Genomic DNA, 26,186 nt, shown 5'->3' with positions numbered 1-26,186 from the left:
ATAACTAAAGATGACGATATTTGTTATCCCACTGGTTCTGTCTTATATAAAATGACATTCTACAAAGTTCATATACTTTTAATTTCTCGGCCGTGACTGTTAATCTCCTTACACATAAAAAAAACACTTAAAATGTGACAAAAATATTCCTCAAATAATGATGTCTTCTTCAGACCAAGCAATGAATCTTGTGCACTGCATTCGCTGCCCCATTCTTTGGTGGTTGGACACCTGTTTTCTAACCAATTTTCATCACGCGAAAATATAAGCACCAATCAGTATACAGTGTAGAGAAAACCAACACCTGGTGATTTCGTATAATTAACTAACAAAGCACACATGAGTGAAATGATACTTCTTGATATTTTATACTTGTTTAAAGCACCATTAAAATACAGTATGCAACTGTCAAATACTGCACACATATTAAAATCTTGCTCTTCTGAAAATGTGAACTCTTCTATAAATCTGGTGGTTCTTCGAATCTCATCAGAGAAAACTAAAGCCTTTTAACCGTGTTCAGTGTTCGCTTTTGTATTCTGCTCACTTCTGAAGTAAAATCTACCTACAGCCACACTTAATACATGTAGTTTAATATGGACTATGCCCATTCATCAGCAAGATTGAATGGATGCCCATCCCCAGCTGTGGTTTCAGCTCATCTTCCAACAATGCTTCATATACAATCCTCACTTTGTACCACAATAAAATAAAACGTATTACAACTGACATAAATGGTATACAAGATGGAATGTAACATTTTAATACATTTTTTTTTCTCACTTATATCATAGGAATATATGTTTCGTTCCTATTTGGCTGCGACTCCTTGCAAACCTATGGCCGTAAAAAAAGCGCGCTTACTTAAGAATTCATGTTTTTCTTTGCGGTCTGGTTGATAATTACCACCAGAGTCTCCGTAAACACAGACGTTATGGAAAAGTAAATCAAGCTTTCAATGTCTATACTACATCATAATTGCATAGTTTTCGATATTTATATATAGGTACATCTTAAACGAAAGATCTCTTTCTATCATGAATTATTTATACCTCTAGTTGTCCACATTTATTGATTGTACGCTAACTCTGTCAATCATTTTTTTTCTGTCTCACTATATCTTCACTATATTCAGCCTTATTAATGGACATCTACAAGGGCATTAATCTGTACTGAGGGGTTCTGAAACAAACACACTTCATTTTATATAAAAATTATAGTACTGTGAATAATCTTTCAAGTACATGCATCTAAACTTTAAATCTGACCTCATCTCAGCATAACATGAACACGCAAGACTTCTACACAGTGCACTATGTCCATGATCTAAAGTAAACAGTGATATAAATTCACCGCCATATTTGCACTTCCAAAATTGAACAATTTATACAAAAGGCTGATAACTTGAAACTCAATTAGTACTGATTCATAATAAAATGAATATCATATAAAAAAATCATATTAATTTGTTGAAAATTCATACAAGTGCATGTATGAAAAAAGTGCACCCTTGTTTTTGTTAAATTTACACGTACGGTTACATTAGTTACGTACTCAAAACACAACATTCAAAAATATTTTTTGAAGCAATGGAATATAGTAGTTTGGCCATATAAACCCACAGAGGTCTATCTTTTTACCCAGTTACATGTGTATGGGTATAAATGAAGACATTACATGTAGGTATATAACATTTTATGAATGTGACATAGTAAATATTAATATTTCAGTCATTTGACAATTCTAAAAATACTTTACCTTAAAATCCTAGCTCACTCTGAATTACAGGTAAATAATTTATTTCAAATACATTTTGTAGAGTTAGCTGTGAAAATGACTAATGATGGCATTTTTTTTGTTTTGTTACAAAACCAATAAATAGACTCTCATTAGCAATGTTTTCTTTTCAAGAAAGATAAAAAGTCTATCTCTGTTATAAAATTTCTAAAGCATATCAAATGTAATTTGCCATGACTGGTCAGAGTAACTGGACAAAGGCCATGAACATAACACATCAATCATTATGATTAGACACGGCCATTACTGATCAGACACAAAGACTTCATGTTGATCACCAAAGGATTGACCAATCATCATATGTTTCACACTGACGACCAGCTCCTGAAATGGTCCTGCACAATCAGCCGTTGTTCTTCGCACGTGCATGGAATGCCCAGTTGACGCTGGTCTTCCAGCTGTTGCGTAGGGCCTCATTAAATTTCTCACGGAAATGTTTGATGGCCTGAGTCTCTGTCATGTTCAAGGCCAAGGCCACGCGGATATAGTCAATGTCCTGAACACATGTGAGCTGGGGAATCCCCGTGGACAACATCAACATAAACAGCGTGATCAGCAGATGGTTCTTCTTCCTCAGAATCAGGTATGCCTGCTCACAATATTTACGGAACCTGCGTGAAATACGAACAAACATATTCATAGAATTTATATCCCACATTAAGACTGGTGCATGAACCAAGATGGCTTTGGAAACTGATGTGAAGAATCACCAATTCAAATTATAATTATTGGCAAATTATAATCAAACCAGACAAATATGCCCGACAGTTATTGTACGAAATCAACTAGCAATCAGAATGACATAAATCAGTAAATATAACACTTTTACATATATCCAGCCGTTTCTCGAACTTTATCAGAAATTCCGCAAAGTAAACCTGCACATAAAATGTTACCAACATTGGGCACTTCTGGGAGAAGTTATTACATGAAACCCGCAGGATGACAAACAGACTGACAGACCCAAAAAATATATCACCCTTTCATGAACTATGGGGGGAAAAGCATAACAAACATTTGATCTGTACTTATTATGGTGAAAAATATTAAGTTTCAATCCATTATGATGAAGTAACATATTAGGAAAAAATGTGTGCAAATTATAGAATAGACAGACAAATGGGGTGAGAAAATATGGTGCCAGTAGAGAATTGATCAATGTAATGTAACTAATGTAGAATAAGTGTCTATCCTGATACATAACTCCAAAAACTGCTAAAGCAAGAAGTGTTCAATCTTCATAACAATCTTACACGCAAAACTTATCCAAGTCAATTCCTCCACAGAGGTCCTGCTGCTTACCTCTCAAAGTGCTGGTGCTGCTGACTGTGACCCTTCGTTATCACATAAACAAAATGATTAGTAAGCACAAAGGGCACTCGCTCACGCTTCACGCCAAACTTCATCTTGAAGTTCCCCAGAAAGTGACCAAAATCAATATGGAATAGCTGTAAGAGAATAGAAACTCCAATCATAAACAGATCACTTAATTTTATTATTAATATTAAAACTGTATCACTACATCGGAAACTCTATTTTTTGGCAAAACTGCAGCCATATTGTAGTGAAAACATGTTTAAACCTGGAGAGAGAAATGAAATGAGAAGTGCCTGGTTTTAGCGATATAGCTCTGACGAAATTCTCTAGTTTATTTACAGTTTGGTACGATCCTGGAAAGGTGAAAGGTTTACAGAAGAAAGTGAACTTGCCTGACCGGACTGCTTCAGCATGATATTGTCACTGTGCCTGTCCCCCACCCCCAGGACATATGTGGCCACACAGTAGCCAGCACAGGAGAGCGTGAACTCCTCTACAGCCTGGTCCCACCTGTAAACACAGATCATCACAGCTCTTAATACTCTGACAAGGTTTGTAGTTACTTACCATAAATATCATAATATTTTGCACAAAGAAGCGAAACAAATGTCATAAAATATTACCGCTGTTATTGAAAGTTACTTTTCCCCCAATAGGATACTGTACCTTCTAAGTGTTCCTAATGACGACTTTCCAATATCAGTAGACATCTCAAAATCAGGCAAAACATGCAAGACAGTCATAGGCAAAAAACTTCACGCTTATTGATGGAGGCTGGGTGGGCGGGTGGGGTGGGGGGGGAGATGGATGTACATGTCAGAGCAAAATTCTTGACTAAGCACGGCATAAAATAAATAAAAATTAAACTGATATTTAACGACATTCTTAAAATATTTTCATTTATACGAGGATCTGTTTCATTAGTGAAGAAAAGTAGACTGCTGGTTGTAGACCACCACCATCTGGCATACACCATGCCCTTCATGTCGAGGCAATGGATGACAAAGATACAGTAGGTAGGCGGGGTTTGAAATGTAACGGTGCAAACAAACAACATGTGTACTCTGTGAGCTACAAACAAAGATCAAAACAACTGACATAATCCGCTGACTCCCTGTTTCATTTTAATACTCTCTAAGAAAGGGTTGCATCATAAACGTATGTTAAAATCTCAAAACTACAAGAACACTGTTTTGTACATTCATAAATTTGTTTGATGCACTTTTTTATGATGTATAAAGCTGTACACTTTAACATGACCAGCCCTGTACATCTACTCATCTAAACATATTCCTTTTTGACCCTTACACCGAGGTACTTTTTCAACAACTAAAACACTTTTTTTAGTGGAATTTATGCATACAAGTATTATGAAATGACACTAGAAATGATTTGTTTGTGTCACTGAAAATGCAAGCTTCATAAAACTATGCAAATTATTTCTCTACATGCCACAGTTCTCTTAGAATATTTCCAAATATTGGTTGCAGATTGCGGTTGAAGAATCAGGGAATGTTGCAAATGCAAAAAAGACACATGAATGCAAATTTATATAAATTATTGAAGTCATGACTTCGGTAATTGATGGTAATTAACATTCACACAGAGCAACGATGATGGAACATCCCCATCGTGTCATTGTACTTTTAATATATGTTTGTAAAACTTCAGTTCAATACATTCACCACTTGTTGAGGTACTACCCTTTAAATAACAATCAACTTAACAATGATTCTAGTAAGTCATGCATTTTATAATTTCAAGTATTAAAAATGCCCACAACAATTGAACAATGAAAGATTTCCCTCATCAGGCTCTACATGTCTGTAAAACCTCAGCTCAATATATGTACATGCAGTAATTTTTGAAATACCACCCCTACCATTTTGTTTAATATTGCTTTCCCTGTTATTTGATGCGGATCCTCAGGGTACAACTTAAGCTATTCCTGTATTTTGTATGGGAAAGCTAAAAGGGAAAAATTCCAAAGAATGACTACGACAGGTATGGAGAATGCAAACTGACATAACCACTTATGTATTCAACCTTCATTGAGCAATATTCTATTTATTATTTATATTTTAATAATATCATGATTTAGCGTATTTGAAAAAGCTTCAATAGCTGTAGACGTTTACAGACTTGTGTACAGAGCGTGATGTCACACATAACGTCTTGCATGACGTCATGTCTTTTAGCGCGACAAAGGTATGTTAAAGTTGACTGAACTTGTATTATGATGTCATTCCCCTGAGCTCGCATTGTAAAGTCACAAAACAAAATGTTTCTTATTTGGCACCATGGTGTCTGGGTGTGTAATAACAAAAGTGATATCTGACTGAGCCAGTTAGATATCCCTTTTATCAGTGAAGGACATCCTGACAATTCACCTTTATATAAATAATAAAGAGCATATGACTTCATATCATATGGAGTTTAGGTGTATCAAAATGCAATAATTCTGTTTGCTGAAATTTGATTCAACAAACAATGCCTCTTTCTAAACAAGAAGAGAGGCAAGATAGAGTCACTAACAAAGATTCTTTTTAGCGATAATATGGACTGACTAATGTGGTACTTACTTATCAATAGGGTTATTTGCCTTGATCCAGTCATACAGACAAGTTCTGTTGAAAGTGGTGCGATCATACGACCTCACAATATTAGCGATGGTCTCAGACTTTTGCACAACTTCAATCATTCCAGTTTCCTTTCCTGTTGCCAAGCATCCATACGGATTCATTCTGTAAACAGAAGTTTGAATGCTTCCTTTTTACCAGTTCTTTTTTCATTCATGTTTTTCACCCAATGTCAGAATATTTTAATTTATCACAATGTTCAAGCATTCATGAAAAGTAATGGTTTGTATTCTAATTTAGTATATGATATGTTCCAACATGAACAAGTACAAACAAATTTTCAATAAGGGTCTTTGTTTTAAAGGATTAAATGGCTTTAACTGAGTAAGGCCTTTTCAGCTCTCAATCGTTGGCATGACAGTTAGAGGATACATGAAACATGTGGTTTATATTTCTTAATATAGACTGCCTATAAAAAAAACTGGCCTAAACACATACCTAAGACAGTATCCTCAACACAGTCATAAGTTGAAGTGCATAACTGCAATCAAAATCTAAAAAATCAGGAAAGTTCTTAAAAATTACAAACCTGCAGTTCTTAACAGTCTACATGGTCTAGCCTACCCACTACAATGACAGCCACAGAAAGTGCCATTGTGAACTGACCAATCAGCATTTCCAAGATGATCATATTGCTTTGTCACACCTTGTGATGTGACTGCATGTTCTTGAATATGCTAGCAATCTGCTGTATTTGACCTCAAATTTCGTCCATGACTAAGTTATTCATTTTGTTGGGCTGTTAAGAGTTCGGATTTTAGAAAGGTGTTATAAGGTTTATTTGGAAGGCAGTATGACATCCTACGGCAAAAATGTAAGTCTTGGCACCAGAAGTAATATTTTATGGCTTTCTTTTGATTCTAAAAATGCACTTTCTGGGACAATTTTAAGGTCATATATAGTTGTCCCATCCACAGCCATTGTCACTAATCTGTTTTGTAACAAATATAAAAAGTTTGCTGTTCATCCCTGCCTAAGCTGTGTTGTCTGTTGTTCAGTCCTGCCTAAGCTGTGTAGTCTGTTGTTCATCCCTGTCTAAGCTGTGTGGTGAGTTGTTCATCCCTGCCTAAGCTGTGTAGTCTGTTGTTCAGTCCTACCTACGCTGTGTAGTCTGTTGTTCATCCCTGCCTAAGCTGTGTGGTCTGTTGTTCATCCCTGCTTAAGTTGTGTAGCCTGTTGTTCATCTCTGATTAAGCTGTGTAGTCTGTTGTTCAGTCCTGCCTAAGCAGTGAGGTCTATTTTTCATCCCTGTCTAAGCTGTATGGCCTGTTGTTCATTACTGCCTGAACTGTGTGGTCTGTTGTTCATTCCTGCCTAAGCTGTGTAGCCTGTTGTTCATTCCTGCCTAAGCTGTGTAGTCTGTTGTTCATTCCTGCCTAAGCTGTTTAGCCTGTTGTTCAGTGATACCTAAGCTGTGTAGCCTGTTGTTCATTCCTGCCTAAGCTGTGTGGTCTGTTGTTCATCCCTGCCTAAGCTGTGTAGCCTGTTGTTCATTTTGTGGGCAAGCCAGTAGCACATGTATTAAAGAGGAACAATGGTCAATCCAACCTGAGCAGCGTCACCACTGCACAGGATAAGATACCTCATATCACGACCCATGTGTTAACAAGTCCAAGCGTCAGCAAATCCATACCTGAGGTCCAACCCTTCAGCTTGCCAAATACTGTCCATGATCTGAATCATCTGCAGTGTCAGCATGTCCTGTCTTAAGTCTGGTGAAGAGAAAACACAAAAAGTCAAGGGCAGGACAGCTGGCTCTATACTACACATACAACTCTGTTTGTATTCCTTCTTTGGTATTTTACAGGAAAAGACAATGTAAAAATGTAAGTAAGCATCAAGAAAAATATATTTTTTATAACTTTTTTAACCAGATTAAAAGCATTCATATCTTTTGACTGTAAGGTGGCTATATAGGCCGTACTGATAATGCACAGGTATGTGTTGCCAATGATGTCATGCAACATTTTTTCCATGATCATCTATGTCCAAGTGTGAACAAAATTCTTGTGAACTTCACTTATGATATATGTGCGTGTTCATGCAAACAAATCTGACACTGACTACCTATTTTCGGGCCAGAGAAAAGTGGGTGTGACATCACTGGCAACATACATTATGAGCATGGTCCATAAAGCGCATCTTACAACCCAAAACATCTGACTGCATTTAATACAAATCACCAAAAAAAAAAAAAAAATGTCTTGAAAAATAATCTAAGGAATTTTCAGATAAAGTTTACAATGTTCTTTCTACTGGTGCTTAATTGATTTTTATGTTGTCTTTCCCTTTTTCTTACAAATCAGCTACATGTAGATATGTTTGAAATAGAAAACTATCAGGGGTATCAGATGAGTGAACCATAGAAGTGAACCATTAATGTTCCTCGTAACATTAAATTCATTCTCATCTATTTAAAACCTTCACATGGGACACTTGTTAGTTATTACTAGTATACATATATCCAATTCTAAGGCAGTACTCTTTTACTGCATTTGGTCATCTGTGAATGTACATCTACTGCAAATAAAATTCCAAGTCTTACCATCTCCATTCTTGTAGAGGATATTAATGTCAGGGCCACTAGGATCAGCGTTCTTCCAAACCAGCCATAATGGACGCTTCTTAGAGTCCATGAACTTGCACTTTTCTACACTGATATAACCCATAACAGACACATTTTTACAGGCTATTACAAAGAACTGAGCAGAGTGATATACCTGGCCTAGGAATGAATGAAAGAACTCTGATTCCTCAACCTTGTTGCATATGAAAGTTCAAGTTTCAGTGCAATTTATGCGCATTTTTAATTTGAATTTGGACAGAAAACTATATTGGTTGGATTGGCCAGTTTCAGGCATTTTTATCAGTCCACTCAGAATAATGCCTTCAGAATATGCTTGAATAAACACTTTGCAAACATGCGAAAAGGTTGAATAATTACAGAATCATCAGATACAATTTATGCAGAATATCACATTTTCATAGCATTTACGTTGATAATTTCAGACACTTCCTAGCTATGATACCCTGAAATCTCCCACGAAATGCTAACTGCGGGTGATATGGCATCTCAGTGGAACTATAGGGGCCATACACTAATCTTTCTAGACAGTTTGAACATGCAGGGGTTCAACCAATATCTCATCGTGCTAAACACACTTTGAAAAAGCTCAGAAAATTAAGATTTCTGAGAATTTTGTGAAAAAAATTAACTTTTTTTACTTCAATTATTTATATTCCTGTTCTTTTGTCATAATCAAACAGTGTGGTTGTGGTTTTTCCACAAAATTTGAGACATTCCTTTATTTCAGGCACACCAGTAAAAAAGTCCTGATCATAGTCACATAGTTTTTAATACACACATTAAATTATTTCTTTAAAGCTGAAGAATAGAAGTCAGGCAGAGTAAAACCATCAGTAAGTGTACATGCAGCTTAGCTCTTTGAATTTCTGCATGTCATCTCAGGAAACATTCAGCATAATTTACTAGAAGTGATCAGGGGCTACTCGTCAAAATGTCCAAGTACAATATCTTATACTTTTCTTTAACACATATATTTACTGCATTACACCTTAATTTTGCTTCATTGTGATTGATTTATCCACCTTACATACTTAAGAGTTAATTGTGAAGTTTTGTTGATGTCAAAATTATCATTTTAAGGCATTTATGTGCTTCTGAAAGCCCATTTCTACAAACCACACTTAGGCTGAATCACAGTATATATTAAATATAACAATAGCAACTAGACCTACTGAGAGGCAAAACTAATTAGCACTTACACTAGGGTCTTAAGCTTAAGCCTTGGTGTAAGAGGACACTGAATATCGGACAAGGCTTCCCTTATGGAGACTTGGTTCAGAACCTTCATCATGTCACTAATGCATTTCTCTCGCTGTCTCTGGGGAAGATACATGATACAAAATGAAAGCGAAAGTGTCTTTTGCAGTACTAAAGGATATTTTACATATATAAAACAGCGGCAATCATTATCTTATGGTGGAAGGAAAATTAGCACACAGTCTGGGGGAAACCCACCACATCTGCAGGTTGCTGGCAGACCTTCCCATGAATGGCTGGGAAGACATCTTCCTTTTATATACAGCAGTACAGATATAGCCCAACAGTCATATTTGAGTTACCATACCATTCTCTAAAAGTCAATACATGCACTTCACTTTTCACAAGTAAGAAATGCCAATGTTATACTTATGAGAATATTCCACAATTCGATGCATCAAACCATGCACATGTATGACTAAAGGTTTTACAATATGCACTATAATGAATTTTTGAGTAAAAAACCTTTTTTGGTATTTGATAGATTACCATGGTAAACAGTGAAAAATAAATTTAGTAACACAGTAATGAAAGAGCTTCCCTAGAGAAGATGCATGAATGCACAACTTTAGCCCAATACATTCAGTGCTTTTTGATTTGATTTTATTTATTTGATTGGTGTTTTACGCCATACTCAAGAATTGTACAATGGCAGCCAGCAATATGGTGGGAGGAAAACGGGCACAGCCTGGCGGAAACCCACAACCATCCGCAGGCTGCTGGCAGACTTTCCCACTTACGACCGGAGAGGAAGACAGCATGAGCTGAACTTGAACTCAGAGCGACCGCATTGGTGAGAGGCTCCTGGGTCATTACTCTGCGCTAGCGCGCTAACCAACTGAGCCACGGAGACCCCTCCCAGTGCTTTTTCAGATATCACCCTTAGCAATGACAATAACCATTGAATCCTAACACACACAAGAAATTGCAAAGAATAATGTCTTTCACACACATGTAGTGTTACATAAGTAATATGCATGCAGAGCATCAATGTTGAACCACCAATGCCCCGGCTGTGAGTTCATGTCTAGCTCATGCTGGCTTCTATTCTGGCCATACGTGGGAATGTCTGCAAGCAAACTGCAGATGGTCATGGGTTTATCCTGGGCTCTGCCTGCTTTCCTCACAAAAGAAAGCTGGCCGGCGTTATATTGAGTGAAAGAATGGGGTAAAACACCGATAAAATAAACAAACAAATGAATCAATGATGAAATATCTTCACATGTATGCCATTGTACTTCAAAGGCATGCAAAATTGTTTTAGTTGACATTTACTTTGACTTGGCTCAAACCATTACTGGATGCAAATGCTTACGGTTCAATGCAAATTTCCACTGCAAAACATATAGCTAAGCTAAAAATACTACTATTCAAAGGGGTGAAAAGGCATGAATTACAATGTATATACATGTACTTGTATGATCTTCTTTACTTACCTTTTCACCTGCCCCATATTTCTCGCTCTGCACCAGTTCATTGACTGACTTGAGCTTCTGAAGCGCCTCATTCTGTTTGATGAGGGACCTCATGTGGTCTTCACATGCCTGGCAGTAGACCTCCAAAATCAGTCCAAACTGTACAGCCACACTCGGCGTTTCCGTCTCTGCTCTGCAAATACGACCACTCTCATGTTTAACTTGTTATCTTATCCACCTTCTTCAATATTTGAATGATGTATAAACTCCAAAAGAAACAGATACAGACTAATCTCAGTGATTCAAAATCACTTCTTTGCCATCCTTGAAGATAACAGATGTTCCAATTCCAAAAGCAGATATATGAATACACATGCACTTTGAATACATGTACAGTAAATAAAATCAAAATATTGAATTAAAATCTGCTCCAGTCCTGTCTGAAGATGAAATTGTTTCTGTTTCGAAAGCCTCTAGTTCTGATAAAGAAAACTGTTAGTCAAACCTTTAAATTATCATAGCTTTCATTTATAATCTTCAAAAAAAGAAACAAAAAAACAAAACAAAACAAAAAACATCAACACAATTAAAGATTTTTTGTGATATGTTAAAAAGCATTATTGTAAAATGTACATGTAGAGCACATACAGCTTTCTGTACATCTTTCATGACCTTATACACCTAGTAATTATACACACTCACTTCAATAACCAGAAGAGCTGGTGACCGATTCGTTGATTGTTAATGGCCCTAGTTAGCAGAAATTCCACCAGAGGGCAGGACAGGTAGGATTCATACTTCAGGGCCTGCACGAGTTGTAACATGTACTGAGACAAATCTTCATCTCTAAAATCAAAATAAGGACACAGAAAAATAATTAAACCTGGACAACTGAAGACCTACTTTTTATGGGCGAAGAAAACCAAAGTGCTTGCAGTAACCCACCGACTTTACCAGGTATTGAGCAAACTTCCTCACACAAACATGCCAAAGCCACTACTGCATCTCCAGGTGCAATCGAAACACCAAAACCTGGAGTCTAAAATAGGACCTCATTAGTTATGGGACCAACAGTCCTTTAACCATCTGAGCCAGCAGGGCCTCTAAAAACTTAAACTTTATCTACCTACAGATGTATAATTCACACATTTTTCACATTGCAATCAAGATGACAGATTTAGTTTTTTTTATAAATCTAAATTAGGAACATTTTGTCTTTTTTCTCTCTCTGCACTTACTTGACTGAAGATTGGCTTTTGACAACAGCAGCTATATGCAAACTGGTATTTCCGGTGACACTTGAAGGGGTTTTCATAATTTAATGATTACAATAAAGCTTCTGGAATTTTTCCCACCTTATGTTTATAACATTAAACGACGTGGCGTTCAGCCACAGTCATTCCATCATTATAATGTTTAACAAATATTTCAATCTACAAATCATGGCATTTAATCATGAGCAAACAATGTGGCCAAAACTTACGAGAGAGCCTGATTTAGACAGCTAACAGCAAACTCGCGCACATTGCGGTCGGGATAGGCAAAGTCCAGTAGTTCAAGTGCACGCTCGGGGGCTAACTTTGGCCACTGTTTGAGAATTCGCTGTAGCTCCTCCACGTCTGGGTGCTTTGTCCAGTCCATGCTACTGAGCAGTTTGGGAAGTCCATGAGGAAAACGATTCTTCACCTCGTAGCGTAGCATCCAGATCAAATCCCTCTCATGTTCATGGAGGGAATAAAGTGGGTCACGATCAAGCACTTGCTGCAGCTCGTCCAAGCAGCGACGGAAATTGTTTCCTGTCCTCTGTGAATTAGATGAATTAAATGATAGACTTATAAACAGTGGGTTTAATGAGTTACACATTCCTTGACATCAGCGGCAGGAACTTAACTGACTTCATTTCAACTCCTATGCAGATGTATTGTAAGCACCCCTGATGTAAGTGTCCCTGATATCAGCCTCTCCTACGTTAACGTCAAAGGGCTGAAAGCTAGACAGCTGTTCTATCTGCCTCCCTCCATAAAGTTGGCTAAGTAAATCGAGGAAATTGAATAATGTGCTACTTCAGTGAACATGCCATATGTATAACAAACTTACTGAAACATACCAAATGCTTAAGGCAAAATGGCTTCAGTAATAATTCATTTATTTATTTATTTGATTGGTGTTTCACATCGTACACAATACGACACTTATACGACAGATGCCAGCAATATGGTGGGAGGAAACCGGGCAGAGCCAGGGTGAAACCTACAACCATCCACAGGCTGCTGGAAGACCTTCCCATGTATCGCGCGAGAGAAAGCCAGCATGAGCTGGGCTTGAGAGACTCTTGTGTCATTGCTCTCCACTGGCACGCTAACCACCTCGGCAACAGTCAATTAAGTGTGACATGATGCCATCACCTTATTGTAGGCATAAAGCTCCTGCGTTCTGCAGATTAAGTGCTCTGTGAAAAGCTAAAAATATTACCAAATATTGAAAATAAAGAGAGAGAAAAGCTAGGCAATAAACTTACTGAAGTGTTTCCTTTGTCTGAGATTGATTCCTCCTGTCTCTCTCCCTGGCCATTGTCCTTATGAAACAAAAATACAGCAAAACACGTAAACTTTAACAAAGCAATAAACAGGAACATCAAAAGAGTTGAAAGGTTCAGGTAATGCAACAAAATCAATACTTGATACTTATTCCATGCACACTGGAATAAAGGTGCTTGGATGGCAGGACTCTAGGTGTGGATTCCCCTTGTTGTTGATATACTGTGGACAGACATGCTCTGATAGGCTGGTAATAACATTGGTGATCTCATACGTTACAATTTACCTAGCTGAGAACCGGACAATACCAAATAGATGACCTTACACATGAATGTCCTTAGACATAAATAAAATATACTATCACGCCATGCAAATGCATTACATGCATGACATAGAAGGAGACATTTTCATATCATTAAGGCAAAAAAAAAAACCCTGGTACAAACATAACATTTCTGAGTGGTATTTAAGGGCAATTTTCATCTGTGGTTTGTTCATTAATAAACTTGTTTTCCAGTCATGCATTTTCAAAGTTTTTGAGTATAGTTTGGGTCTTTGATTTTAAGTCATGCTAATGACTCTAAGGTTATCTAATGCCTGATTATCCCACTCCAGCATGCTGTACATTAGAACAGGGCAAGCTATTATATCAGGTTTCACTGGAATGGTGATTCAGTGAGACAGCTACATTAAACAGCGCAAAATGGCTGTAAAATGACACTTTTTATGTCAAAAATTACATTTTTATGAAAAGAAAGTAATCAAACTTCACAAAAACCTCTCAGGCTCTGTAAGGTCCATGAAGTAATCAGAATCAAGCACAATACTGACATGTCTCTTGAAAAATGCTCTACTTTCGGTGACATTCATAATTAAACTGATATTATGCTGTGGGTTTGTCAACATGGTACAAATAAAATGACTGAATTTATTTATTTATTTATTTATTTATTTGATTGGTGTTTTACGCTGTACTCAAGAATATTTCACTTATACGACGGTGGCCAGCATTATGGTGGGAGGAAACCGGGCACAGCCCGGTGGAAACCCATGGCCATCCGCAGGTTGCTGGCAGACCTTCCCACATACGGCCGGAGAGGAAGCCAGCATGAACTGGACTTGAAACTCAGAGCGACCGCATTGGTGAGAGGCTCCAGGGTCATTACGCTGCACTAGCGCGCTAACCGACTAAGCCACGGAGGCCCCAAAATGACTGAACATTTGTATGCAGTGTAAATGTGGGACCTATATACATGTGCCTTTGAGAGCAAAGTACAGAAAAAAAAAAAAAAAAAAAAACACTTAAAACTCTAAATTTCTTACATTGTCAAAGGATGGGAAAACAATGGTACCCTTGATGCCGTAATCTGAGAATTTGACCCTGAGTTTTGTACCCTTTTCTCCCTGTGGGTTTGGAGCCACAGTACCTAAAACAAAAACATACAGGGATTTGGTTTGGGTTTTAGGTTTGACCCTCAAAGAGGAGAAATTTTACAAGGCAAGGGACAGGTAAAGAGAGGGAGTGGTGGCTACGTCTTAATCTGTAGGAAGAGAGAGAGGTGGGTGTGTGTATGTTCCAATTTGTTCATTAAAAGTACTACTATATATTTTACATTTTTTCACCGCTATCAAAAACACAAACTTGAAATCGATTGCTCTCCTTGACATATTAAAAATTTGGTAACTATATTAACACCCAACCTAACTGCAGAAAATAATTCAGATAATTAATGTAATTGTTTGAAAAAGTTGACATTATCATGATTATTGTACATATCATCCCATATCAAATATTAGTGACTAACCAAACCTTGTCGTAAAGTTAGCACCCTTGTCCTGAATCTATGACTTCATGCTACAAAGGGACATAGCTGTATTCTTGCATCTCACACACAACAGGTTATTGAATAAACAAAAACATAACTTTTTATAAGTAAACATATAAATAAATATAAATGTATATTATTTATGTATTTCATAAATACATATGTAAATATTATTTATGTATTTGTACTCAAGAATTTTGCATGTTTTAACATATATAATCAGGGGTGCATATTAAATAGATATATGCCCGTTTTCTCTCCAGTCGTACGTTGGAAGGTCTGCCCACAACCTGCAGATGGTTGTTCATTTCCACTGAGCTCTGTCTGGTTTGTTCCCTCAATAAGGCTGGTTTGTCATTATGTAAGTGAAATATTGTTGAGTATGACATTATACACCAATCAAATACATGTAAATCAATAAATTCATATTTATGTAGATGTATATTGCTGGCCTGCAACTCATTGGCTTACCAATAGGGTTACAGACAGTTTCCACGAACTGCATGTCATCTGTGACTGGCCACATGTACAGAACTCTCTCTCCTCGCTGCAGTCTCGACCGCCAATCAAACATAGGAATATTGCCCCAAGCCACTGGCTGTACATCACCACCCTGCACAAAAATATTCATGGGTCATGTCATCTATCATGAAGTTTTAGTGCAATATTTACACATACATGTAACTCTGTCAGCAGGAGTACCTCTCCCTTGATCAACAAGAACATACGACGTTTGAGGGCAAAGGCCAGGGAAGATGCTATTGTGGCCTCCCAATGAGACAAAGGTTCTAGGAATTCTATGTTTTTCACTACTATTTCCAAATGTTTATTCCCATAGGAGAATAATTGTGTGTTGAATAATTTCATTTTTCAGTCATATGACGATTAGGAGTCATAAAGTGTCTGTACGCATACTGTGTCTTCGTTTGGCAGAGCGAGTCCATGCCACGAAAGTGCTGCCGCCACTAAAGTATCATGCCGAAGATACCAGACTCCACCCAGTCACATTACACTGACACAGGGCCAACCAGTCCTGTTTCTTTGCTCTAGCCTCTCAGTGCTGAGCCCATAAATTGCATAATTATGTTATTATTTACACAGTGAGCAATCCATTGCAGGAAGCCTCTCACCAATGTACAGTATGTAGTAATTGTGAGTTCTATGCTGGCTTCCTCATTGGTCACATTTGGGAAGGTCTGCCTGCCCCCTATGGATCGCCATGCATTTCCCTACCGGTTTTCTCCCACCACAGTGCTGGCCACTGTTGTACAAATGAAATATTCATGAAGGTTGAGTAAAACATGAAATACAATAAAGAAATACAGAAAAAATTTTGTGAATATTTAAGGGTGTACCTTCCTCCTGCCTTTACAGACAGCAAAGCACAATCTTGTGGACTGAGGTAAGTCCTCCACATCCATCTTAAAGGTGAGGGTTTGCTCGAAGGTGGCACTGGCATTTATAACCATAGTGCCTGACGTGGTAAGGTTAGAGCAGAGACAATCATTGCCCTGGAAAAGTCCAGCCTCCACCTGAATCTGTCAGACAAAAGACACAATGCTATTAGGCATGTTAGGTTTTTAGCAATGAGAAATCATAGAACATGGCTGCTAAACAAGTCTCTCCAAATGTTGAAATGTGGCTTTTTATACTCAGATAAAATGTTTAGAAACTTTGACTGACTGTCCCAGTATAAACTGAAAGAACCTTACCATCCAGATATGAGCCTTTGAACTAAATTTGGAATCTTGGTTTGACATTTGTTTCAATCATGTCACTTAATATTTCTATTTCTATTTATTTGCCATGGCAACTAGAAATTTGACAGGTACAGCTGAGTTTAAGTAGGAACCTTGTTCACCTCAATATGGAATAGATCTTTAAACTGATCAGAGCTTAAGTGCAATGTAATTAAGCTTCACTCCAAAACCAATCCAGTGTGTGGACAAACCACAAAATATGACTAGTTCCTTAATGCCATGTCATGAAGTTTCAAAGCAACATTTGGCGCAGATCAGCAGGTTAGCTCCGGAAAACATAGGCCTGGAAGGGAGAGTAACCAGATCAAACTTGGTGCACACCAATATTGTTGTATGAACCATCCACTCACTCTGCAGCTGTCAGGATAGTCAACATTGCTGACGCTGTGAATGGTGAGCTGTACTGGTTGTTTGACGCTCCATGATGTGGTCTCCTTGGGCAGGGAACCGCTAGGGTAGGAGGGTAATGAGCAGATACTGGGCACACTGTTCATGCGTGGAGGTAAAGGAGGCCGAATATCTGTACCTGGGGAGCAGAGACAGGTCAGAGAAATACACACAGGTATTAAAGCATGAACATTCTTCACCAATCAAAAAGTTACAAAAAGTGATAGATACCAAGATGAAAAGAGACATGCTGCAAAAAATATATAAATAAACTGAAAAATAAAATAAAAACTGAATACTATGTTAAAGTGAAAGTCAGCCAATAAAGCTGAATTAATTAATAAAGTAGTATTCCAGAAATGTTCTAAAAATATTCAAAAAATTCTACACCACTTGTCAACAATTTGGTGACACTCATTTTGGTGACGCTATTTTGCCATGTTAAAGCTAACTAGAGTTACAACACAAAACCTAGGAGCTCTCCCGTATCATCAGTATTTAAGAATATGATAATAAGAAAATACAAACAAACACGCCTGATACACAACCAAACAGTTTCAGCTCTATTCTGTTTTCAAAGGGCGAATGTTTCTTTCAGTTTGGAGCTCAGACAGGGCAATTTTCGTGGACACAAGCGTCGTGTTTAAGCTGTCATGCTCGTCCTCGTCATACATGGGTGTAACCATTTGGACCAGCTGGTTTCAAGGAGTTTACCAAACATAGGAGGACCTACTGATTGATGACACACTCTTTCATTCAGATTTTGGGAAGATATTTTTGCAATAAATCTGACTTTGCTATGGAAAAGTAATGCAAAGTCATGATATTTTTCTTCAAGCAATGAGGAAGTTTTCTTGCCATGTCACTCTGACAAGTTAATGCAGTATCCTGCCCAACATGTAAGCATTGTGACATGGGCAGGTGTTCTCAGTTCTCTGCTTGTAAAAGTGTGGTTCCAGTTTATTGCATTGATATCTGTCTATCCACTATAAGTAACCACACTGACAATTGAGAGCTAATAGGTTTTTTGGCGTGACAGCCAATTATCACGTGACTCTTTCAATGCTAGTGACTGGCCAAGATCCTAAGGGCTTCTACAGCATGGAATGAATGGTCCTTGAGTACAATATCCCCAATGCTGAACTTCATCTTCTCGGCTTTCAAAACTTCATAGAATTTCTTACATATTTTTCTGTGATAATTGTGTCCTATATCATTTTTATCAATGTACACTTAGTGGCAGACTTTATGTTCACACTAATGCATCCCTGTTACACATATCCCCTAAGACATCACTACCACCATGCACTCACACACCCCCCTCCCCCCCCACCAAAACTTCACCAGCATGGCAGTAGAAAACTCTAAATCTCTTTGTTGTAAATTAAGTTCAAAATCCAAATGGAAGAAATCATCAAATTGCCTTCAAAATTTAACAATCAGATAATAACGGTAAAGAATAAGTAATGGTAAGAATGATAGTAAAAAAGTGTATACTCGAAAATTTGAAGTTTTTTTTAGAAACTCTTCTCACAAGATGTGCATCTATGTGCAACACACCCACACATAATGACAACCAGGTGCAAATCAAAAATAAAAAATATTGGGAAAATGCTGTAAAATGTGTTGCTGTCTATAATTTGGCTGGTTGTAGAAACAGCTGTAAAATGTGATGTTGTCTATAATTTGGCTGGTTGTAGAAACAGCTGTAAAATGTGTTACTGTCTATAATTTGGCTGGTTGTAGAAACAGCTGTAAAATGTGTTGCTGTCTCAACCTTGGATGGATGTAGAAAAACAGGTGTAGAATGTGTTGCAATCTTTAATCCAGCTGGATTTAATAGTGAACATGGTGGATATACTCACCTAAAACATCATCCTTGTGTAAGAGAATCAAATCAGGCAAAACATTTCTCACCAGACACTGGTACATATACTGCAATATAACCAAAAATATAGCTGTCAGGGGGCAACAATTTGGGTGATCCACTTTCTGGGTTACGCATAAACTTAATCAGTTTATAGTTAATAGTAATAATAAGCATGAAAAAAAAAAGAATGCACTGAACTGGATTTGAGCCTCAGACTTGCAAGGTATAATGTACAATGAGGCTCATGTTGAGGACCAGAATAGAGATAAACACAATAAAGCTGACAATGACCCACACACCTTGAACTGCTGTAAGTGGAAGTTTTTGTATCCTCCGTAAATAAACTCCTCCTGACCGCTGACCTTGAGGATGTAGTCTTTCTGGTTCTCCTCTACCTCCCCAGTTTTTAGGGCACGCTTACTGAACACTAGGCTGATCAGCTCCTCTGGGAAGCTCTCCCCAGGAACCCGCACTGTGTAGGACGAGCTCTCACCCTAAAAGTCACAGTCACACAGGTATCACTAACTTACCCTTTAGTCAGTTGGAAAAACAACAAGGCATTCAGAGAATCACACCTGCTCACCTGCCATAGCAGTCAACTGGACAATGGAATTAGAGTAAAGATAAAAGTTGTAAAGTGTTGTGGTGGTAAAAACATCATTGTGGGGAGTTTGTGCACAAAACTGAGGCAGTGGTCTTTGACATGTAAATTGTGAACTGCATGAGGAAATACATGAACAACACTGTAAATGGCTGAGCAAATGTTGAGCCATGGTAGTAACAAAAACTTCATTGTGGGGTATTCAAGTGACAATGCACTGTAGGGGTTTTTGATACGTAAATCGCATCCCATGATTGGCTATCCGTGTACTATGGATGGCCACTGCACTACAGATGCTATGTATACCAGATAAATTGGTCGTGGGTTTTTCCCCCAGGCTCTGCCCGGTTTTCTTCCACCATAATGCTGGCCGTTGTCGTATAAGTGTAATATTCTTGAGGACAGCGCAACACACCAGTCAAATAAATAAATAAATTATACTAGGGAGCAAAAAAAAAAAAACCCCTAATCATCAATCAATGCACAATGGCCCAATACACAAGAGCTAAAGAAAAAAAAGCTTAACCTTCAATCAATGAATGAGAGCTCATTATATATGTACAGGAGCTAAAAGACAGCCCATTATACAGGAGCTAAAGTAAAGTAAAAAGCTTAACCTGACACCAATACAGACACTGTCACTTTTTCCCCTTCTTACAACACCTCCCCTCACTTCGTTCTTGCGAGCTTAAAACCAAATTAAATTCTGAATGATGAGGAAAGATATATGACAGGAACTAAAATAGTATTCAGTTGTTTATTAAATCCGATTTTATATTGTTATCAGCTGATATTTTTCAAGAATTGTTCACTTGTATGAGACAGATCCTGCACCATAATAACTCCTGATTTGAAGTTGTGGGCTGGGTATGAAGGGGCTGGGAAGTTAGGTCACAAGCAATTACAGATGTTTGTGTTACTAATACATGTACATATCTTATGTATATTAACTTATATATTATGTCTCTCAACCACCTGAATATTGTACCAGCTTACATTTTTACACTGGAAACGGACCACGATGACAAAGGCATGGTTTGACAGCCGACTCTGCAGGTGTTCAGGCAACTGGGCAGTATTTCGTAAGCTGGGGGGGAAAAGGTAGAGCAGTCTATTCTCTCGACCCTGTCAAAATAAAAAAATAAAAATCCTCAGAAAAGAGTGAAATGGGTGAAATATTTTTCATGTTGTTTCTTTATGCATATTTTCATGCTAATTTTGGGGGCAAATTTGAGCATACTTTTGAGCAGGCCACAAAGAGAGTTTTACCTGAAATTACCACTGGATACATGTACTGCATTTGCTCTGACAATTCACTCCAAAAAGGGCAAACCTGGAGGCAAATACATGTCATAAATAATATTCCTTTTAATGATGAATCATTCTAAACTCCAATAATATCTAGAACACCTGAGACAACAGAACTCACAAGGCACAAAAAGAAACAGCTTTGAAATTACTGCAAAAATAAAGCAGTATCAAATACCAAAGTTTCTTTACCTGCCAGTTGCGCTGTCTGACAATATCCTGACAGTACTTGCCCATGTTCTGTCTGAAATCTGCCACCTCAGAGTTGGGTACATCATCCAATCCACTGAGAGCTTGGGAGAAGTTACAAAGATTAGAGGTTAATAAAGAAAAAAAGTGAGCAGCAAGCCTGTAAGAAAAGATACTTGACAATGGCATTGCTGCAGCTCAGAATGGAGGTTTTTGTCACACCACTTGTATTTCACTTAAACTTTAGTATTTTGAGGTGACACATTCTGATTGATTCATCTAGCTTACATAAATCTGACTAATATATTATTAAAAAATACCTAAATGTTGGTGTTAAAGGTATCATTTTAAGGCCTTTCTGACCTTCCCAAAGTGCTGTTTGGGTGCAATACAGTACTTCATCTCAACGAAAATGTGCACTAAAATGTGGTACAGGACCCGGCCGTAACTTCTATCTGAAGTAACAAGAGTATGACCCTCAAACTATCATTTCGTCCTAATAAAATGAATATTTTTATTCATTTAATAAAAGCTTTAGGAATCTACTTCTCAGAAATCATTACTTGCATTGTTTAACAGAATTTAATCTATAGCCAAATACTTTGAGTGTTTAAAAATGGTATAAATTAGTTCATACCTTTGCCGAAAAGAGAATGAATCTGCCGTTTCAAACTAAGATACTTCTCATTATCTCCCCTTTCCACCAGGCGGAGAAATGAACACATCGGTCGAACATCATACAGCGATTGGCTTTCATCCAAAAGTTCTTCCTAAAACAACATAACATGTTTCTATTAGTCAACTAAAAAGAAAATAGTGCTGTGAACTGAATTCTTTCAGACAGGCACATTATCATAATTGTACAGAAATAAAAAATATTTAATTTTCGATTGCTTGATGTTTCACAATGTAGTCCAGAATGTAACTTCCTGATGTATGACAGCCAATGAGGAAGCAAGAGTAGTGTTTAAAGTCCAGTCCTCATCACACTGAACTGAAATTGTAATGTGGTCTAAGACAGTTTGCACTGCCCGTATATAAAGGCATGATCAGTCTTCTACTCAGGTATCTTCACTGACTTGATGGAAGTTTTTGGTGATCACTGACTGTTGATAAATTGTAAGTTAACAGCCATATATTTGCATGCAAATGTATGTATTAATATATGAAGGAGAGATATACTTTTTCATACACCATGCCAAAAGTGTAGTTAGGTGACATTAATTTTATTTTGTATTTAATGGGAGGAAAAAAGGATCCCTATTGATCTGTCCAAACTTGATATTTTTATAATTTTCCTGTCATTCAAACCTTGCTGAACATGTACATATGCCTTTAACAGACAAAAAAATGCTGAGACATTCAACATTTCACACAGATACCATGATTTGAAAGATTTATTTTTATACCCTCCTCGAACATTGGTAAAAGATTTATTCCGCCCGTAAAACAAAACTTTGAATTGGTGTTGCCTTAACCGGTCTTTGTACAAAAGATGCCTATCCAGTCTTGTAGTTACTTACTTTCACACTGTCTTTATTCACACAGGAGAAATGGTATGAAGTCGGAGCCTTTAACTTTGAGGATAATGGATACCGTGAAGCCTCCTGCCACAAGGCCTGTATAAAAGTGAACAAGGTCAGTCAGATTAATTAGCAGGTCGATACTCTCAACAAACTGCATTACATGCTACACAAAACAGAGATACAGTCACAAGAGATGAACCTCTGAGAATGTTCTTATGATACATAGCATAATTCTTCATGGGTTTATCACAGCCATGTCAAAAATAACAAGAGTTCAGGTGAACACAACATATGCCCCAACAAATGTATTTTTTTCAAATGTATAAAAGAGTATCAGAAGCATTGTTATGAGTATATTCCTGAGGGAAATTCATGGGTGTTGATGATAGGTATGTGGTTATCAAAACTTTATGCGGAACAGAGTTGTAGTTGTATCTCTGGACACATAATCATTTCTATTTATATAGCATATATAAGGAAACCAGCTACTCAGTTACCATGACAATGCCAAAAATGGACAAACATAAGTCATGACATATCGTGCTCTATGTATCCACCAAAATTAAAACTCTGTGTGGAAAACAGTTGGAGTTGCAGTCCTGACACAAAATCATATCTATTCATATAGCATATATCAGAAAAATGGCTATCTGGTTACCATGACAACTGCAAAATGGACAAATGTGAGTTGCGACACATCGTCAACTGAGTATCCACCAAAATGAAAATTCTATGTGGAAAACTGTTGGAGTTATAGCCCGAAAACGAAATCATAATTATTCATATAGTATATATGGGGAAAATGTTGATCTGGTAACCATGACAATCAGTTAAGCTTTAGGCAGAGATTACTGAATACTATTTTGATGGCTTAAATTTATCAGATCATTTCAAACATACTGCAAAATGATATTTAACATTGAAAATTAAACACTTTCAAGACCTTAAGACATGAACTCTTTTTCAAGGACTTTAGAGGATATGAAACTGTTTCAAGAAATGTAAGATTTTTTTTTTTGTTTTTTTTGATTGGTGTTTTACGCCGTTCTCAAGAATATTTCACTTATACGACGGCGGCCAGCATTATGGTGGGTGGAAACCGGGCAGAGCCCGGGGGAAACCCACGATCATCCGCAGGTTGCTGACAGACCTTCTCACATACGGCCGGAGAGGAAGCCAGCGTGAGCTGGACTTGAACTCACAGCGACCGCATTGGTGAGAGACTCCTGGGTCATTACGCTGCGCTAGCGCTTTAACCGACTGAGCCATGGAGGCCCCTCAAGAAATGTAAGAACTTTCAAGTATAAAACCATACCATGTCAGATTTAGTCATAAATACTGTACATAGGCTTACCGCTTTAATCTGATCAAGAGATGCATAGAAATCCACCTCAAGGGGGACAAGAACCCCAGTAGGGAGCAGAAAGTCAAAGCTGGCTCTCCCAGAGTTGCTAGCCTCATCAAATTTATCACTCAGTAACAGGATCATCTTTGAAAGAGGAGTTGTCAATCAAGGAAATCTCACAGCCACAACATCTTGAAAACCAGTCATCTTCATCACGTTTTTCACACAGTTAATCTCCTGTTGATGACAAACATAGATTATAAATCTCGGTATATTTCATTTCACAATATTTTCTACGTTCATTTTATATTTACCTTATATGTTTATATTTTAGAATGATTAACAACAGAAACCTGGTTGGTTCATTCTAGATAGATTCATTAACATGCATGTATTTACCAAGAAATTGCAAGATATTTGCTTACCTTATATTTACTTCCTTGTATGTTTGGGGTTTAGCACTGACTGTACTGAGGAATATTTCATTTACATAAAGGTATGCAGTCAGGATTATGGGTGGAGGAAATTACGCACAGCTTTAAGAACCCCTCCCCCCCCCCCAACTTTTGCAAAGCACAGGTACATGACAAAAGCTCAGCCTTGCAGTGACTGATTGATTGGTTATAGTTTTGATTTAACTGAACTAGTTATGGTTAAACGCCATACTCAACAATTTTTCACTAAAATGTAGCATGGCGGCCAATTTTACCTTTAACGGGCGGAGGAAGGAGAGTTCGGGGGTATTAAATCATTGCATTTGTCTTTGAGAAGTTACTTACTGACCATTTTCCCCACATAAGCAGCAGTTATTGTCTGGCGGAGGTTGTCGTATACCGCAAATGAAATTAGTATGTTAGTATGAGGTTAGTATGTTACCTTCATGACATTTTCCTTTTAAATCGTGTAACGTAAGCACTGTTCAACTTTAACAGTAGTCCGCGTGGCCACTAAAATAAACTGTTAATATGAAGATATGAGTTCACCTCGATCGCTATCTTTTGCTTCCCTACTAACACGCTTGCTTAAGTCGAACAACAAATAGAAACCAAGAACTAAAGCGTTATCTCTTGTTAAAACTTAAAAGCGTAGAACATTGTTCAAAACAACTCGCCGGATGTGAATCGCGACCATTATCACAGACTTATTTACACTATGTCGACATTCATCTCGCTGTTGAAAAGATGTGAAAAGATCTAAGAATTTTGGCTTACCATTACATCAAGTGTGTTGTCAATATTACATCGTGTAATGAAACATTATTTCCTTGTAAACAGGTAGTCAGGACATTTTCTTCTGCGTCACGAGTTGTACTTCCGGGTGTAATCACATCTGACAGACACATAGAAAATCGGGACTTGGCTACAGTACGGACTATTGCTTTACTGTTTTGTTATGCTCTCTAGTAAAATTTTAGCCTTACTAGGGCGTGATTATTTAAGCGTGTTGAAACTCAGAAAAGTTTTACCATCGTTTAACATGATCATTTTCAACAATGATACTTTCATCAGGGTACAGAGTTCAAAACCAGCTGTTGACTACCCTTTCTCCCCCCCCCCCCTCTAAATTATCACGGTATTTAAGCTTCATTCCAGGGTTACACATTTCTGTATTTAATTGGGGTTTTGAGTGGAGGAAACCACAAAGAGCCCAAAGAAAACTATCATCCTTCAGCAGTATGTAGACCTCTGTGATGTTGGACCATATCCCCATATTGATTGCTTGATATAATTTGATTTGGGCGTAACATCGCTTTCCATCATATTTCCATAGTTTCACGACGTTGTCTCCTTTCACCAGCCTGAGGCCAGACCTGCTGTGTTTGCAC

General features: G+C 37.6%; 1 protein-coding gene across 2 annotated transcripts; it reads right to left on the bottom strand.

The window, feature by feature from the left end:
- Positions 1-641: 641 nt before the first annotated feature.
- Positions 642-25,834, bottom strand: LOC135474665 (phosphatidylinositol 4,5-bisphosphate 3-kinase catalytic subunit delta isoform-like). 2 transcript variants are annotated; one of them, XM_064754201.1, is made up of 23 exons: positions 25,573-25,834; positions 24,371-24,598; positions 23,014-23,109; positions 22,128-22,260; positions 21,494-21,594; positions 20,990-21,118; positions 19,692-19,886; positions 19,388-19,457; positions 17,486-17,661; positions 16,731-16,913; positions 15,847-15,988; positions 14,873-14,976; positions 13,531-13,587; positions 12,496-12,815; positions 11,715-11,858; positions 11,034-11,205; positions 9,540-9,658; positions 8,299-8,408; positions 7,387-7,465; positions 5,697-5,858; positions 3,507-3,624; positions 3,100-3,245; positions 642-2,408 (listed from the first exon to the last, which is right to left on the bottom strand). In XM_064754201.1, the coding sequence occupies exons 2-23, from the start codon at positions 24,503-24,505 to the stop codon at positions 2,141-2,143; spliced, it is 3,159 nt and encodes a 1,052-aa protein (XP_064610271.1). In that variant the 5' UTR covers positions 24,506-24,598; positions 25,573-25,834; the 3' UTR covers positions 642-2,140. The 2 variants fall into 2 exon arrangements, with proteins under 2 accessions (XP_064610271.1, XP_064610273.1); XM_064754203.1 differs by lacking the exon at positions 25,573-25,834 and adding an exon at positions 25,238-25,380.
- Positions 25,835-26,186: the final 352 nt, after the last annotated feature.

The sequence above is a fragment of the Liolophura sinensis genome, chromosome 9 (genome assembly GCF_032854445.1).
Source record: "Liolophura sinensis isolate JHLJ2023 chromosome 9, CUHK_Ljap_v2, whole genome shotgun sequence".
In the NCBI taxonomy this organism is placed as follows: domain Eukaryota; kingdom Metazoa; phylum Mollusca; class Polyplacophora; order Chitonida; family Chitonidae; genus Liolophura; species Liolophura sinensis.
Note: the sequence above shows the minus strand (reverse complement) of the source record. Positions and strands in the feature narration are given on the sequence as shown.

What these genes read in the sequence shown, in the direction of transcription:
- LOC135474665 (XM_064754201.1), bottom strand. Translation starts at nt 24,505, where the DNA reads ATGATCCTGTTACTGAGTGATAAATTTGATGAGGCTAGCAACTCTGGG. An exon ending in TGTCTAAATCAGGCTCTCTC is followed by an intron (nt 11,859 to 12,495) that starts GTAAGTTTTGGC and finishes TTTTGATTTTAG; the next exon opens with AGATGAAGATTTGTCTCAGT. An exon ending in CAGCACCAGCACTTTGAGAG is followed by an intron (nt 2,409 to 3,099) that starts GTAAGCAGCAGG and finishes TATTTCACGCAG; the next exon opens with GTTCCGTAAATATTGTGAGC.